Source organism: Carassius auratus, chromosome 9 (genome assembly GCF_003368295.1).
Source record: "Carassius auratus strain Wakin chromosome 9, ASM336829v1, whole genome shotgun sequence".
NCBI classification, from domain to species: Eukaryota; Metazoa; Chordata; class Actinopteri; order Cypriniformes; family Cyprinidae; genus Carassius; species Carassius auratus.
In genome coordinates this window covers 17351462-17368009 of record NC_039251.1, presented here as the reverse complement: position 1 = coordinate 17368009, position 16548 = coordinate 17351462, and the positions used below count along the sequence as shown (strand labels likewise).

At 39.4% G+C, this 16548-nt stretch overlaps 1 protein-coding gene across 5 annotated transcripts in view; it reads right to left on the bottom strand.

Moving 5' to 3' along the window:
* LOC113108542 (dachshund homolog 1-like) overlaps window positions 1-16548 on the bottom strand; it is a 109965-nt gene that overhangs the window by 43061 nt on the left and 50356 nt on the right. For all 5 annotated transcript variants that reach the window (XM_026271726.1, XM_026271727.1, XM_026271730.1 and 2 more), the window contains exons 2-3: window positions 12329-12444; window positions 962-1123 (exon numbers count right to left, since the gene is read on the bottom strand). In XM_026271726.1, the coding sequence (XP_026127511.1) occupies window positions 962-1123; window positions 12329-12444 (278 nt within the window). The remainder of the gene's footprint in view (window positions 1-961; window positions 1124-12328; window positions 12445-16548) is intronic.

Genomic DNA, 16548 nt, shown 5'->3' with positions numbered 1-16548 from the left:
CGTTAACATTGATCCATCTAAAAAAGAAAAAAAAAAGAAAAAAAAAAGATTGTTATAATCACTGAAGCTGTATACACTGTGAAATTAATATCTTACTTGCCATGTACAAATAGTACATCTGCGCTTTGTTATTTATGATGAGGGAATTCACAAGAGTCTGAAATTCAGTCGGCGAACTACACACACTCAACAAAACTGATTAGTTTCAGCGATGACTCATCTGAAAGCTTCTGTTTTGCCATTGTATTCTTAAACTCAACAGAATTGTGTTTGATTGGTTAAAATGCCTAACACTGTAAAAAGGCCTAAAATTAAGTACGGCGCAACATGAGCAGATCTTAATTTAATGCCGTAATCTGGGTCTGGTGGTAGCAGTTTTAGCTTATCTTATATAGATCATTGAATCTGATTAGACTGTTAGCAATCCTAATAACAGAACTATTTTCAGGCGCTGCGTAATATCATTGCTCCTGCTGCACCCACAGTACGGCAGCAAAGTTATTTGATTATTACGCCAGATTGAGAGTATAGTTCCTAGCCATATAAGCCTAGAAAATCAAAATGTTTAATTTTCAGTCAGTCTTAGTACAAGATGTAAGTACAGAAGAGTCAAGTAGTAAAATTGGAAAAAAAATATAGAAACTCTTTGGTCATTTTTGAGCGAGATGCTAACAGTCTCATCAGATTAATGATCTATGCTAAGATAAGCTAAAAGTGCTACTGCCAGGCCAACAAACTAAATATTTTTGCTTTTATTCTCACTTTCTTAACATTTAGTCATGAGACCCTCCCCTCAAAATCTGATCACAAGAAGTCCCAGAAGGCACATTTGAGATGTATTTTACTCCTAAGTGTAAACTGTGATGTGTCTGGCCTGAGCACTTGTGATGTATCATGAGACGTCTGCTAATACCAGGCCTGCATGCAGTGTGAGTCATGCTGCTGGTGGATGGTGACTCACCGACACTGGAGCTAAGGTCTCCGTTCTCTGAGTCGACCCCGTGCTGGGTGTTGCTTCCATGGTAGCTGCTCATCACCTCCAGTTTGATCTTCTTCACCTTCATGGCCTCTGCGATGGCAGCGTTGGTGGCGGCCGCGGCTGCTGCAGCGGCGGCTGTGAGGCCTACAGCGGGAGGACATAAAGAGGGAGTCCCCGCATCATAAAGATTCAACTAAAATGGACTTAAAACAAAGGACTGGTCAAGAAATGTTTCTATCTATCTATCTATCTAGCTATCTATCTATCTATTACAAAATATTTCTGTTTTAAATAATGTTCTTTTTACCTTTCTATTTATTGAAGAAAACTGTTTCCGGAAATAAATATTACAAAGATAACACTGATAAAAATAAGAAATATATCTTGAGCACCAAATCAGCATATTAGAATGATTTCTGAAGGATCATGTGATACTAAATAATTAAGTAATGGTTGCTGAAAAATCATCTTAGCCATCACAGAAATAAATGACATCTTATAATAAAAACAGAAAAGTTATTTTAAATTGTAATATATTTCACAATATTACTGTTTTCACTTCATGTTATAGCATCCTTGCAAAAAAAATAAAAATAAAATAGCAATAATAATAAAAATAATAATTAAAAGAAATTACTGGCACAAAACCTTTTGATTGTTTAAATATTGAATATTATTTTCTAAACAAAGGATTTCAAATTTTTGGGAAACAAACAAATAAATAAAAGCTAAAAGTGACTGCTTAAAATGCTACAATAAATTGAGATCTGCAACAAAAAAAAATAATAAATGTATCCAGTTTTAGCATTCAGTAGAATCCAATATTGAAATATTATTTATGTAATCATGCATTTGAACAATTTTAAACTCATGTTTTTGAGATCACAGAAAGAAGGGGGGAAACTGCTTCCCACTCTTCAACTGTTTGACACTGTCTTTTCTCCCATCACTAGCCTCTTAACTAGAGCGGATCATTTGCATCCCATCACCGACAGTAGCTTTGCTGTTTTTGATTACACAGCTGGCCCCATTGGACTGAGGCAACATTTTCTGCTGGAAGCCTCACTGTCATGTACGTCTTTTCTGATTTCCGTCTCTTTTTCCCTCTAAATGCAAAGATGACGCCGTTGAGCTTTGATGGTGACAGATGGAGTCAGGAGAACATATCAGGACTGACATGTTGCCATGGTGTCTGTTTGTAAATAAACAGGTGGGGATGTATGACAAAGTGAAAACAAACAGTCTGAAACAGTGGGAAACCAAAGACACGCTTAAATCACACACATACACACACAAATGTGTGAAAGATCTCAAACAGTAAATGCTCTCATCTGACTTCAAATCCATTGTTATTCCCTCTGAATGAACAGGAACGCTGAGATTCAAAGTCTTTTGGCTCCAGTGGCAATCATTTTTTTTCCATTGTTTGATTTGTTTGAAAGGAGGACAGGGGAGACGGGGAGATTGGATAAAGAACTGACTCGCTGTCATTTACTCTTTTTCAATGACAAAACACCTGAGAGACTCACAATAAGTAAAAGGAGGATCCTTGAAAGAGACCTTGAATCCATGAATGAAGATTAATGAAATGATGTGAATGGATGAATCAAAGCTGAGCTTTTTTTTTTTTTTTTTTTTCAGCAGTGTTCAGCGAATCCTGTGATCTCCGTCTCATTTTATACGTACAGTGTATTGACAATGGTTACAGTACAATAGTCTCATGTATGAGATTAAATGGCTAAGTGGATTCTGGGATAAGGGCTGAGCAACTTCATAAAAATATTAAATGACATAACTGAATGTATTTTAACATTTAAACAGATATGAATTCAGTATATGTATTTATTACCCTGCTAATCAATTTGAAATAAATCCAATTAATTACAAGATATGCCAGTTAATTAACTGCATATTAATATTTAAGAAATGTCACTCCATAATTATCTCCACATTATTGTGGCAGATAAATAAACCACTGAATACATAAGATAAAATTTACATTACATTAGTCAGTCAATTGTATGTGCTATTTCCATTTAATTACACATCTGCCATTTTTAGATAAGTTGAAAGATATACTATGTATGGCTTTTTAGCAAAAGATTCAGTCAGTATTTACAATTTTTCGTACTTAAAATCCACAAATCCTCTAATGTAGCATCAATCCTTCCCAAGTGAGGGCGGCCAATTGGTAAATTCATCATCACTAAACTGTCACATTCACTGATATGATTCAACTGTGGCCATTTGGCCTCTGTCTCCTTTCCTGAGCGTGAAGAGAAAGGGAAAAAGAAAGATATCGAACATGTGGCATTAATACGCCACCTTGCCTCCCCAGCAGCAGATAGGCAGATGGTGTGGGCAACATTGCATGCCACCGGCTTTCTGGGCTTGTTTGCATTTTAAAGTACACCAGTACCATATTGATGAATCGTATACATGGTGTCGGAGTGGCCGCTCTCGTTTGCTGTTGTATATTCATGCCCTAGAGCTGAAGGGGGGGGGGGGGGGGGGGGGGTGGTATCTACCCCCCTCCCCTCCACTCAGAATAAATATGGCCTCCAGTCGCACTGAAGGTCAATCTTCATTTGTGTCTAATGGGAGAGAGTCAACTGTTTTCTAAATGAGATGTATGCAGAGCAGAGACCTGAGAAAAATAAATAAATAAAAGAATAAAATCACCTTCCAGTTGCTTGCGTGAAAAAGTCTGGTACTTGAGTTGCATTTAGGGGAATTTTTAGTCCGGCAATTATACACTACAGTAATGCATTAAACACATATATCATATTAATTTATTAACTAAATGGATATGTCTATATGGAATGTCCTGCAGGTATGGATGGTGTCAATAAACAGCTTACCATAATTTCCAGCTCAATTAGTCAATTACAGCATGAACTAGTGGCTCTCGGCTGCTGGAATGTCAATAAAAAATGGTCAAGTCAAAGATAGCAATGAAAAAAACATATGCAACTAACTGCATTATTGTTGATAGCAAAATAAGCTTTGATTACTTTAAAAACAGTGTTATTCAAGGCAAAGGCTTTACTTCTCAATAAACTTTTCAGAATTTAGGAAAAACTGATCCTTCAACCACTAAAAAAAAGAAAGAAAAGAAAAGAAAATGAATAAATGTTCAACAACAACACAAAAGGAAAAAGTAGACACACCCAAGACTTAATTAAATATACATTCACATAGGATAAACGCTTTTGCAACAATATATAATTACATATAATAATAAAAGTGTAAACACTAATTTAATTACAAAGTAAATTGTCAAATTTTACCATTTTTCAACCAAAAAAGGTAACAGGACATTTAACCCAGACTAGATTAAATCTTTGTTTGCATAGGAAGGTTTGTGACATGTTTTTGAGTCAATATATAATTAGATATAATACAATTATAAATATTCATTATAACGTGTTTTATCAAACTAAAAAATAAATAAATACAATAAATTTTGCAATTTTTTAACAACACCACAAAAGGAAAATGGAGATCCAACCCATCCTAGATTAAATATTAGTTTGTATAAAACATGGCTTGTTTTTGAGACAATATATAATTAGATATAATAAAATTATAAATACTAATTATAAAATATTTGATCGTAATAAAACAAATGAATGAACAAACAAACAACAAATAAATAAATATTTTTTGTGATTTTCAACAACAGCACAAAATGAAAAAGGAGATACAACCCTAGATTAAATATTAGTTCATATAGGATAAACATGGTTTGTGGCATGTTTTTGAGACAATATATAATCATATATAATACTAATTATGAAATATCAAAATAAATAAATTATGAGATAAAACCAATTGAAAAGCACTGCTACAAACTACAAGCATGCAAGAGGCAACTGTATTCATTTTTATGGATCCTCCTTTAAATTATCATTCAGTATTGTTCCAGAGAGATTACATCCAACGTAGGCTACAAGGGTGTTTGACTGTAACATCTACATCAGAGTGCCTATCCACAAACTGTTCTTCACATCAGCAACAAGTCCACTCGTAGTGCCCATGAACGACTGAACATCACAACGAGCAACCCACTCCTTCTTCAATTAGCATTCATTAGTATGCAAAGCACCAATAGCAGATCGCAATGTTTCGACTTTTGAAAGTCACCTTTAGATTCAGACGCCCATGTCTGTTTTCTCACAGACACAAGGATCTCTTCAGCCATATATAAACAGCTGAGCCTGAGAGAGAACGAGCGGGCAGACAGGCGCAAGACGGCGGCGTGGGGAGGGGACTTATAAAGAATCGCATGGTACTGTCATACTGCGCACAAAACAGCAAATAATAGAGATGGGGTCTGATCGTAGCCCTTGGAGCAGCTGTCATATTAAATAATAATGAAGGATCTATTAATATGCAAAGGAACCAGCAGCAGACTGGCTTAACGCTGTCATGCCTCTGAATATTGTCAGAATGTTCATTATTAATTAACATGCGGGCTGCCCCATACCTGCTCAATGTCAGAACATTCTTATAACAAATAAGGAATGTATGTGCCTCCTTCCACTAATAGTGTAATTAAATTAAGATCAGATTAACTTCACATCAGTACACAAAGAGTGACTTAGCCATGCTTATGATAAGCAAGTGCTTATCTACTGACTTAATGTTGCGGGCTCCTAATAGAGGTTGAGGCCAAATTTCACTCTATTTACCCAGTTTATTTGCAGAAATGAGCTCTGTTCCAGTGACTATTGAGGACCGATCGCTTGCTCAAAGCTGAGGTTGTGCCAGCGAAGACTGGGTGAATTAATGCATCTGAATTGTTCCATCTGCATTACAGCCAAATACCGCACATCAATTATGAGCTGCCGACACTGGGTGTGAGAGTCGCATTAGAGTTGACTGATCTGTTTATGACAGTTTAATCTTGCATCTGCGTGAAGGGCTACATGTTTCATTAACCTCTTTTTGTGTCAATCCTCCCATTCTCACTGCATTTCTAGTTGACTGTGTCCACCTGATGACAGACTGATGGAATGATACTATGATGTAATTTCCTGCATAGCTGTGAGACACTGCTAAAGTGTCAAGTGTGTGTGTGTGTGTGTGTGTGTGTGTGTGTGTGTGGTCAAAAGTCTGGGATTGGTCAAATTGTTTTTAAAAGAAGAATCTATAATGCTCAAATATCTCTAATATATATTTTTTTAAATAAAATCATTTGAAAAATGTAAATTATTCCTGTGATGACAAAGAATTTTAAGCAGCTCCGGTCTTCACTGTCATATCCTTCAGAAAACAATTTAATATTCTGAATTTGGTGCTCAAACAATATTTATTACTTTTTAATGTTAAAAACCAACATGCTGAGTTCATATTTTTATGTGAATTTTTTTTTTCTTTTGTAATATTATAAATGTCTTTACTGTCACTTTTGATCAATTTAATATATATATATATATATATATATATATATATATATATATATATATATATATTTATATTGTCACGGGAGGAGCACAAGACAGACACAGTGGGCGTGGCGTCAGGCCTCGGAGAGGCTTTTATTAACACAAAATCAAATAAAACGTGGGGATAAAAGTGGCCAAAGGGGGGAAGTGTCCAAAATAACAGGGAATCTGGTGTCCTCGTTGTGCTGCAGGGTTCGTGTGGGTAGGGCAGTGTTCATCAAGGAAGGGTCCAGGTAAGGGGCGGAGTCCGGTGGCCGCACGAGCTCCCCTCTTCGGTCCGGGGCGCGAGGGGCGGCGGCTTCCTCTAGCGGCCGCATCACTCTCGTTGGCCGCGGCGCTGGCAGGGGATGGACGGCCCGGCATCCTTGCCCGTCGGCCGTGTAAACGGGTGCGGTTCTCTTCCGGATCACGGGTCCGGCAGCTCACGTCTCTTGTGGCGCGGGAGTCCCTCAACGCACCCTTCCTGGACCCACGAGGACACCAGTGTGCATGCACGGGGAAGAGACCGGTCTCCCGAGGAGAGGCGCGTTGGGCTTTTAAACAGCGGCGTTGATGAGGCTCCATTCCCTTCAGGTGTGCCCCATCACACGCCGCCAGCCCTGACTCGTCCAGCGCCCCTCCTCTCACACACCCACTCCAGTCGGGAGCCTGGTGAAGGGCGGCGATTTAGGACGGGGTGCCGGTGACAATCAGGGAGGAGGCAGCTGACTCGTCACATTCCCCCTCCCAAGCGACATCCCCTTCATCAGGGCGCCGCCCACACGGGAGTGCTACCATCCTCAACCAGGCTCCAAACGGTCGGAGTGGGCGGGGATTCCTCTCCGGGCGGTCCTCCCTCTCGCATCGCACCGGAACAGGGACAGAGAAACCGGGTTTTAGTGACAGCCTCAACCAACCACAGGGTAAAAATGACAATAACAAGTCACTTACCCCTTTTGTGGCTGGGAGGCTGTCCCCGGTTTTCCTCCGTCCCAGTCCGGGTTCTCACGAACGTTTGCAAGCGAGGGGGAGTGACGTCACCAGATGGTTTCCAACTGCGCTGTCTAGGCTCCGCCTTGCCCGCATTCTCCACCAGTGTCACGGGAGGAGCACAAGACAGACACAGTGGGCGTGGCGTCAGGCCTCGGAGAGGCTTTTATTAACACAAAATCAAATAAAACGTGGGGATAAAAGTGGCCAAAGGGGGGAAGTGTCCAAAATAACAGGGAATCTGGTGTCCTCGTTGTGCTGCAGGGTTCGTGTGGGTAGGGCAGTGTTCATCAAGGAAGGGTCCAGGTAAGGGGCGGAGTCCGGTGGCCGCACGCGCTCCCCTCTTCGGTCCGGGGCGCGAGGGGCGGCGGCTTCCTCTAGCGGCCGCATCACTCTCGTTGGCCGCGGCGCTGGCAGGGGATGGACGGCCCGGCATCCTGGCCCGTCGGCCGTGTAAACGGGTGCGGTTCTCTTCCGGATCGCAGGTCCGGCAGCTCACGTCTCTTGTGGCGCGGGAGTCCCTCAACGCACCCTTCCTGGACCCACGAGGACACCAGTGTGCATGCACAGGGAAGAGACCGGTCTCTCGAGAAGAGGCGCGTTGGGCTTTTAAACAGCGGCGGTGATGAGGCTCCATTCCCTTCAGGTGTGCCCCATCACACGCCGCCAGCCCTGACTCGTCCAGCGCCCCTCCTCTCACACACCCACTCCAGTTGGGAGCCTGGTGAAGGGCGGCGATTTAGGACGGGGTGCCGGTGACAATCAGGGAGGAGGCAGCTGACTCGTCACAATATATATACAGTATTGTTCAAAATAATAGAAGTACAATGTGACTAACCAGAATAATCAAGGTTTTTCGTATATTTTTTTATTGCTACGTGGCAAACAAGTTACCAGTAGGTTCAGTAGATTCTCAGAAAACAAATGAGACCCAGCATTCATGATATGCACGCTCTTAAGGCTGTGCAATTGGGCAATTAGTTGAATTAGTTGAAAGGGGTGTGTTCAAAAAAATAGCAGTGTGGCATTCAATCACTGAGGTCATCAATTTTGTGAAGAAACAGGTGTGAATCAGGTGGCCCCTATTTAAGGATGAAGCCAACACTTGTTGAACATGCATTTGAAAGCTGAGGAAAATGGGTCGTTCAAGACATTGTTCAGAAGAACAGCGTACTTTGATTAAAAAGTTGATTAGAGAGGGGAAAACCTATAAAGAGGTGCAAAAAATGATAGGCTGTTCAGCTAAAATGATCTCCAATGCCTTAAAATGGAGAGCAAAACCAGAGAGACGTGGAAGAAAACGGAAGACAACCATCAAAATGGATAGAAGAATAACCAGAATGGCAAAGGCTCAGCCAATGATCACCTCCAGGATGATCAAAGACAGTCTGGAGTTACCTGTAAGTACTGTGACAGTTAGAAGACGTCTGTGTGAAGCTAATCTATTTTCAAGCATCCCCAGCAAAGTCCCTCTGTTAAAAAAAAGGCATGTGCAGAAGAGGTTACAATTTGCCAAAGAACACATCAACTGGCCTAAAGAGAAATGGAGGAACATTTTGTGGACTGATGAGAGTAAAATTGTTCTTTTTGGGTCCAAGGGCCACAGGCAGTTTGTGAGACGACCCCCAAACTCTGAATTCAAGCCACAGTACACAGTGAAGACAGTGAAGCATGGAGGTGCAAGCATCATGATATGGGCATGTTTCTCCTACTATGGTGTTGGGCCTATTTATCGCATACCAGGGATCATGGATCAGTTTGCATATGTTAAAATACTTGAAGAGGTCATGTTGCCCTATGCTGAAGAGGACATGCCCTTGAAATGGTTGTTTCAACAAGACAATGACCCAAAACACACTAGTAAACGGGCAAAGTCTTGGTTCCAAACCAACAAAATTAATGTTATGGAGTGGCCAGCCCAATCTCCAGACCTTAATCCAATTGAGAACTTGTGGGGTGATATCAAAAATGCTGTTTCTGAAGCAAAACCAAGAAATGTGAATGAATTGTGGAATGTTGTTAAAGAATCATGGAGTGGAATAACAGCTGAGAGGTGCCACAAGTTGGTTGACTCCATGCCACACAGATGTCAAGCAGTTTTAAAAAACTGTGGTCATACAACTAAATATTAGTTTAGTGATTCACGGGATTGCTAAATCCCAGAAAAAAAAATGTTTGTACAAAATAGTTTTGAGTTTGTACAGTCAAAGGTAGACACTGCTATTTTTTTGAACACGCCCCTTTCAACTAATTGCCCAATTGCACAGCCTTAAGAGCGTGCATATCATGAATGCTGGGTCTTGTTTGTTTTCTGACAATCTACTGAACCTACTGGTAACTTGTTTGCCACGTAGCAATAAAAAATATACTAAAAACCTTGATTATTCTGGTTAGTCACATTGTACTGCTATTATTTTGAACAAGACTGTATATATATATATATATATATATGATGATTTTGAACACTCTCTCTCTCACACACACACATCTTATGTCTTAACCTCAGATATTTAGGGATATTTTGTACACATTATATGTGTTAACTATAAAGTCACCTGCTCAATATAAAAGGAATGACTGACGCTATTCTAGCAGTGTAACTGTGGTGTTAAATGGCATACATGGAAGAAAAACATCTCAAGTGCTGCTTTAAAACACTGTTGTTCACAAAGTCCCTAAACATTTGCCAACATTACAATCACACCGCTTTATGATGAAGGTTACATTAACAAAAGAACTAGGAGCACTCCTTGCTGTTTTTAACTGTTGTTTACATTTGCTCTCCCAGACTAGTGCTGTCCAAGACGTGAAAGACAAATGTGAGCAAATCTCACTGCATCTGCTCATTGCATGCCGTGTCATCAGCCAAACAACCAAAGACCCTTACAAACCTGATTGTATAAAATGTTACTTTTCTTCAGAAGTCCCAACCAAAATGTCAAGATCAGAGCCTCTCTCATGGTTTAAAGGCCTGGATATCAAAGGGTTTTTGTCGTGGTTTCTGAGGACTAAATAAGAGTAGACTCTCATCCTGGGCTCTCATCCTGTACCACATGGCCTTTGAGTTCCTGTTTCTGAACAAGACACTGATAGGCTGACCTCACTCAAACATGGAGGGGCAGCTGGACACAGTTTCCCAAGCCGAATGGTTCGCTAATGCTTCAGCGGCATTGTTCAAGATTACCAGTTCTGTTGCCAAGCTGGAATTTCAATAGTTTCCCCTCAATTTTAAGTTTAGAGAGAGAATGCTACACTTACACTGCAAAGAACATAAAAAAGAAAATTCTGCAATTCATGCACTTCATTAGGTTTATGCTAAAATGATTTTTGATTAGCACAGAATTCAAAGAGATCTTTTACGTTCACATTCTAAGCATTTGGCAGACACTTTTATCCAAAGGAACACTGCAATCAGTGTGAACATCCATTCATGTTGGCATTGCTAGCGCCATGCTCTTGTGTTTAAACTACAGGCTCAAAATGATTAAAACTGCACTGTGTGAAAGATCTCCTAGACTGGTGGAGATTTGGCCAAATAACAAGACTACCAATCATATAACGGGATACAGCCTCACTACCATTGTGACATATTGACAAAAACTGGTAAATTCAAATTCAAATACAGAATAATTAAATATTAAAGAATTAAAATCACTTTATCATAACTTTCATTAATGTGCTCTTCAGGTGAAGCTGGACATTTTGTTATTACAAGCATTTGAATGTCCAAGGAAATTGAAAAAGAAGTGGAAAACTCTAGAATTCTAGATTAGAAATGAGTTGGTAAATTGTCTGATCTATAATATTAATAATATCATAAGATATATCAATAATCTTAATAGCGATCAGTGAACAGAAAGCAAGAACTGGTAAATTATAATGACTGATTTAGCAAGTTATTGTAATTTTACATGCTGCAATTCAATAATTGTAAAGGATGAGAGGGAAAGTCATTTTAAAGAACACTTCAAAAGATAAAGTTAGTCACTCAACTTTCTCAATTTGCTTTATTTAAGAATCATTTAGTTTCCCAGGTGCACTTGAAGGCATTCTAACATTCTAACATTATTTACTCTAACCACATGATTAATCGAGACAATTGCTAACAATTGCAAGATCTTAAGTTTAATTTCCAGCGAACACGCTAAGCTTGGATGCACTGTAAGTCACAGTGGATAAAGTCTCTGCCAAATGTCATGCATGTAAATGTAAAGTCATCATAAAGAGCTGCTTGCTAGCTTGTTTTGTGACAGCAAGATCATTTGTCCAATAGGACAGAAAACAAACTTTGCACAGAAAAAAAAAACACTTAGGTTTTGAAAATGATAGCTATATGGCTTTGTGTTCAATAATTGCTCAAGAATCAACAAGAGAGTCTTAACAAGAAGTTAACTGTAGATTAACAAGGAGTGAACCATAAACTAATGACTGTGTGTTATTAAAAGATGGCAGAACAACCGAGAGCACGATATGTAAATCAGGACCCTTTCTCGCAAACGACTTCAAAAGCCGCTGCAATGAAAACCAGCCGTAAATAGAACAAAAGCACAAGACTTGCTCCAGGCGAACTGAAGGCACAAACGGTTGTTGTTGATTCTTGTGGCGATAAGCTTACTTTAACATCACATCGGTCTATGTACAAACAGCAGTGAAGTGGATTTAATCGGGCTAATTAAAATCCACTCAAGGCAGAATGCAGCATCCACTAAAATAATCTGGAAGAGAACAACTCTCCATTCCAATTTATTCTGGAGCTGCGGTTGCACAGGGGGGCTTGCTGGGAAGGGAAGGGGGTCGGTCGGGATGGTGAATGGTTCTGGCTGGTAGTTTGGATGAGGGCTGTCAGATTTTGCAGCGTGCCATTTAACGGATGGGCAGCGGGCTGCTGCGAGAACGGGACGGGGCACAGGAGGAGGTCCGTGTGCGTTACCTGTGGGGGGAATGATTCCCGGCGACATGAGGCCTGGCACCGAGTGAGGCATGATGTGAGGGTTCTCCGGCGATGTCACACTCTGGGTCCGTTTCGGAGGCCTCCCGGGTCTTGAGCTAAAAAAGAAGTGAAGTGGCGGAAAGGGGGAGGTAGAGGGGAGTGAAGAAAGAAGGGGAGGGATGAGAGACAGAGGTTGCCGTTAACATTCGGACCAGAACGCAATTCCATTCCGAAAAGCTAACATGTACTGTAAATAAATTCCTTTTCAAGGACAGTTGCTTTCTGCTGCTCGACATAATAGACTTCCATAACTAATTAGATTACACAGTGAATTCATTTCCTTTATTGAAGATCAACCACTTTTTGATGCATAATTCATAGCCCGTACCTCGTTACCTACCCTTCTGTATTAATATCCCTACACTATTTGAATTACCTCGTTTGCATATGCTAAAATCCGGCCATGCGGCTTTCAGCCTGGAAATTACATGTTAACTTGTTATAATTATTGCAGTCAGGCCACTATTGATTTATGAGACTTTTAAAAACCAAATATGTGTAGTTCTGGTAATGAATGATATTCTAAGGTTCTTCAGGAAATTAAAAGGCAACGGCTGCCTTAGGAAACGTTCTGCTTGCTTGATTTAATAGGAGTCATAGCTGGAAGCTGGTGTGACTGAGTGACTCAGACCTGTTTTGCGTTTATGATGGAAACTTTTATTACTTGAAATGAGTGACCAAGATCACACAATGATTAATGACACAACAAGCGCAAGTCCAACAGATGGGGGGGGGGGGGGGGGGGGGGGGAATGTCCCTCCGAGCTGATTGTCAGATATTTTCACACATTACTATGTTCTGTTCATCCATGCATTTTTCCCCTCTAATTTTGGCAAAAACTGAATATCAAAAAGGCCTTTACAGAAATATTCCTTCACAGAGAGCGTCCGTAATAAATCAGTGGGATTGTTACAGTACCAAGGACACTGCAGCACTGGGGACATCTTCCCCGATTTTTAACAAAAGGTGATTCCGTCCTAGCATTTAAAAAAAAAACTAATTACATACAGAACGTATTCAAGATACGACAAGTTGCTCAAATAATACACACAAACTTGTTATGGAAAGCTGTTTCATTAACAACCAATCTAGTAACTGGTTACTGAGGCACAAGACCCTCCATTCACAGTTTTATCAAACACTGTAAAAATCTAGACAAAAACTAAATACATAAATACATACATAAATACATAAATCTGCATTTTTAAATAATATTATATGGTTTAATATTTTCGAATTAACAATTAAATGAAAAATAATTGTTCCTGCTTCTGGTTATTACCAGAGAAAGGCTCATTTCCAGGACATTGTCTATATTTCACAGCACTTGCATTACAATGGCATATCAGGACATGATTGAAAGAGGCCTTCATTAACTCAAGGTTTTGTTCCCTGCTATTCCAGTGACTAAACAGGGCCTCATTTTCATGGCCAAAAGGAAAGCAGAAGAGTGCATTCACTAAGACCCAAGGCCTTTTTAAAAGCTCACTTATTCATGTACCTCCAAAGTCTGTCATGTGCATCAGTTTAGTCCATTTACAGACTGGCCAGATGAGCTGTGTTTCATTGTGTTTTATCATGTTTTATCCCTGACAGGCATGAAATTGAAACGGAAATTCTTTACTTCGCACACTAAAAACAGAAGAGGCCATAAACTCCAGGCTCACAATGTTAGCCATGAGAGGGAGCAGCACTAGATACAGTCAGGCCTGAGGCCATTCACACTGTAAGGACTTTGAACCATATCAGCCTGTTCAGATGTGACAGATTCATTTCCACATCGCATCACGCTACGGAAATAGAGACATCATCATACTTCATATAAATGTTCCAGTAAGGGATTTCACTCTGTTATTATAGATTCCTCTTTTGATTTTCATTTTTACAGTGCCCCCTCTGTTCATATTGGGCCTTTGAAATGTGATGTTTGATGTATTTATGAGAGTATTTTCCAGCATGTGGCAGGCCTTTTTTTTTTTATGATTCGCACAAAAACAATTCTTTCACCTTTATAATTTTCTCTAACCCATAAAATGTTTTGTCATTTTACAGAATCTGATAAAATTCTTTAGCGCTGCACAATAAAAGGAAAAACTTGGAACGACACAAGGGTGGGTAAAGGATAATACAATTTTATTTTTGAATGAACTACCCCTTTAAATACTTCATTTTGTCCTGAGTTTGTCACAGGAGAGCTGAAGAGACCCCAGCAAGAAACGATCACATGCCCGAACCACAGAACATCTCAAATAAAATCCCTCCTCCTATAGAAACACCTCTTTGATCTTATGAGGGAGATTGCATGACAGTTTTGCTGTCATCACTTTCAATGTACTGAGCTGAATTATTTATGAAAGACCTCAATAGATGGCATGTGATGGTAAAAGCCTTCCTCTCTCCTCCTGCAACAAAGCCAAAAGCAGAAAAAACTTGGACAAAAAAATGGACAAAATGTCACATCAACTTTAGCTCCAGGAAGAGCAGGGGATTGTGAACAAAGCAGACGTTTAGCCTCTGAGCTGTGGTGGGATCTGCTTACACAGTTTTTACACCATATTTGAAGAAGGAATAGAGTGGAAGAGGAAAAAGAGAATTGTATAAGGCTGCAGCAGCAATATTTTAACTTAACATTAAATATTGAACAGAACAGTTCACCCTAAATGAAAATGCTGTCATTGTTTACACTCGTGTCGTTGCAAACCTGTTTGACTTACTTTCTTCTGCATAACAAAAACATATGATAAAAAGCATAATGAAAGCATCATAAAATTCATAATACTCTTTTTTTTTAAATCCATACAATACCTTGATCTGAGGAACAGAGAGCAAAAAAACCTATAAAAGACTATTTAAATGTACTTGTAAAAAAAAAAAGTAAAAGTTTTCTGGGTCCATCCTACAAAATAAGTTCTTTAGAGTTTGCCCTGATAAAAATTGTTGTCTCATGACAATCAAAATTGGATTTCGATGAGCTGACAGATCAAATTAAAAAAAGTAGTCTGAATGATGCTCCGGTTCAAATCATTATAAGTGTATTCTTCTTTTGTATTCCAAAGAAAATAGAAAAAAATAAAGTCATATGTGTTTGGAAAGACATGAGGATAAACTGTGACAATTTTCATTTTTGGCTAAACTATTCCTCTAAGGGATACATAGTGCGGTTTTTGTTGTTGTTATTATTAAGCATCTTTAATTATACTAACTTTATTTAGTCTGGCTTTACTTTTTTGCTATGGCTTGCTTTTAATTTATGACAGCACGACAGTGTTCTGAAAACCACACTGGAAACAAAGCTGAATAACATCAAGTGTTTGAAACTGAAATCCCCATCATGCGACAACACAGAAGGTTTTCACTTAAAACAGGATGGCCTGCGCTCATATGTTCAAGAGGACACTGCAGTCATTTAGCTGAGATATACACAAGTATTCTCTGCTGTTTGTCGCTTCTGTAAACAGTGATTATGGGGCCACTGAGGATAAAGGGAGAACAAGAGCTGGACCTTCACAAAAGAACGAGTACAATTTGTCATGTGCTGGATGCTGAGTCCTTAAATAGCCCAGCACAAAAAGTCCTCAAAAGTAGGCTATTAGAACACAACAATGGTTCATGAGATCCACTTGTGTCTGAGATTAGCCCTGTCCACTCCACTGCTGGATGTCACCAATACCAAATATAGTTAAATCCTTTTTCCTTTCTTTTTCATTTCTTTTTTGTTACTGGGATATGTTTCCACACAATGCGAGAAGCAAGGCTATCCGTGAGGTTTTGCTGAGCATGATGCTGATGAATTCAAATAAACTAGGCTATCACCCCTAGAGGGAGAACACATTGTTTGCTTGCATTTATTTATTAGATAAAGCTGAGTGGTTTGTATTACTCAAAAGGTAAACATTTGAAATTAGCTTTGAAATGCAATGCAGATACAGCCAGCCAGTTATTAAGGAAGAGAGTTACAGCCAGGGTACGAATTATAAGGAGGTTTTAGGGGGTATGACCCCCAAAATTAAGGTTTGACCCTCTAGCCTCAAGGGGAGGGGGTAAAAGGTCTGATAAATTCTTATTTAGGTCTACAATAATTACAATAAAGGACATTTAAATACAGTTAAGTATAATGTTAAGGGAAAAAATAATAATTTGTACATTTTCTTGTGGCACCA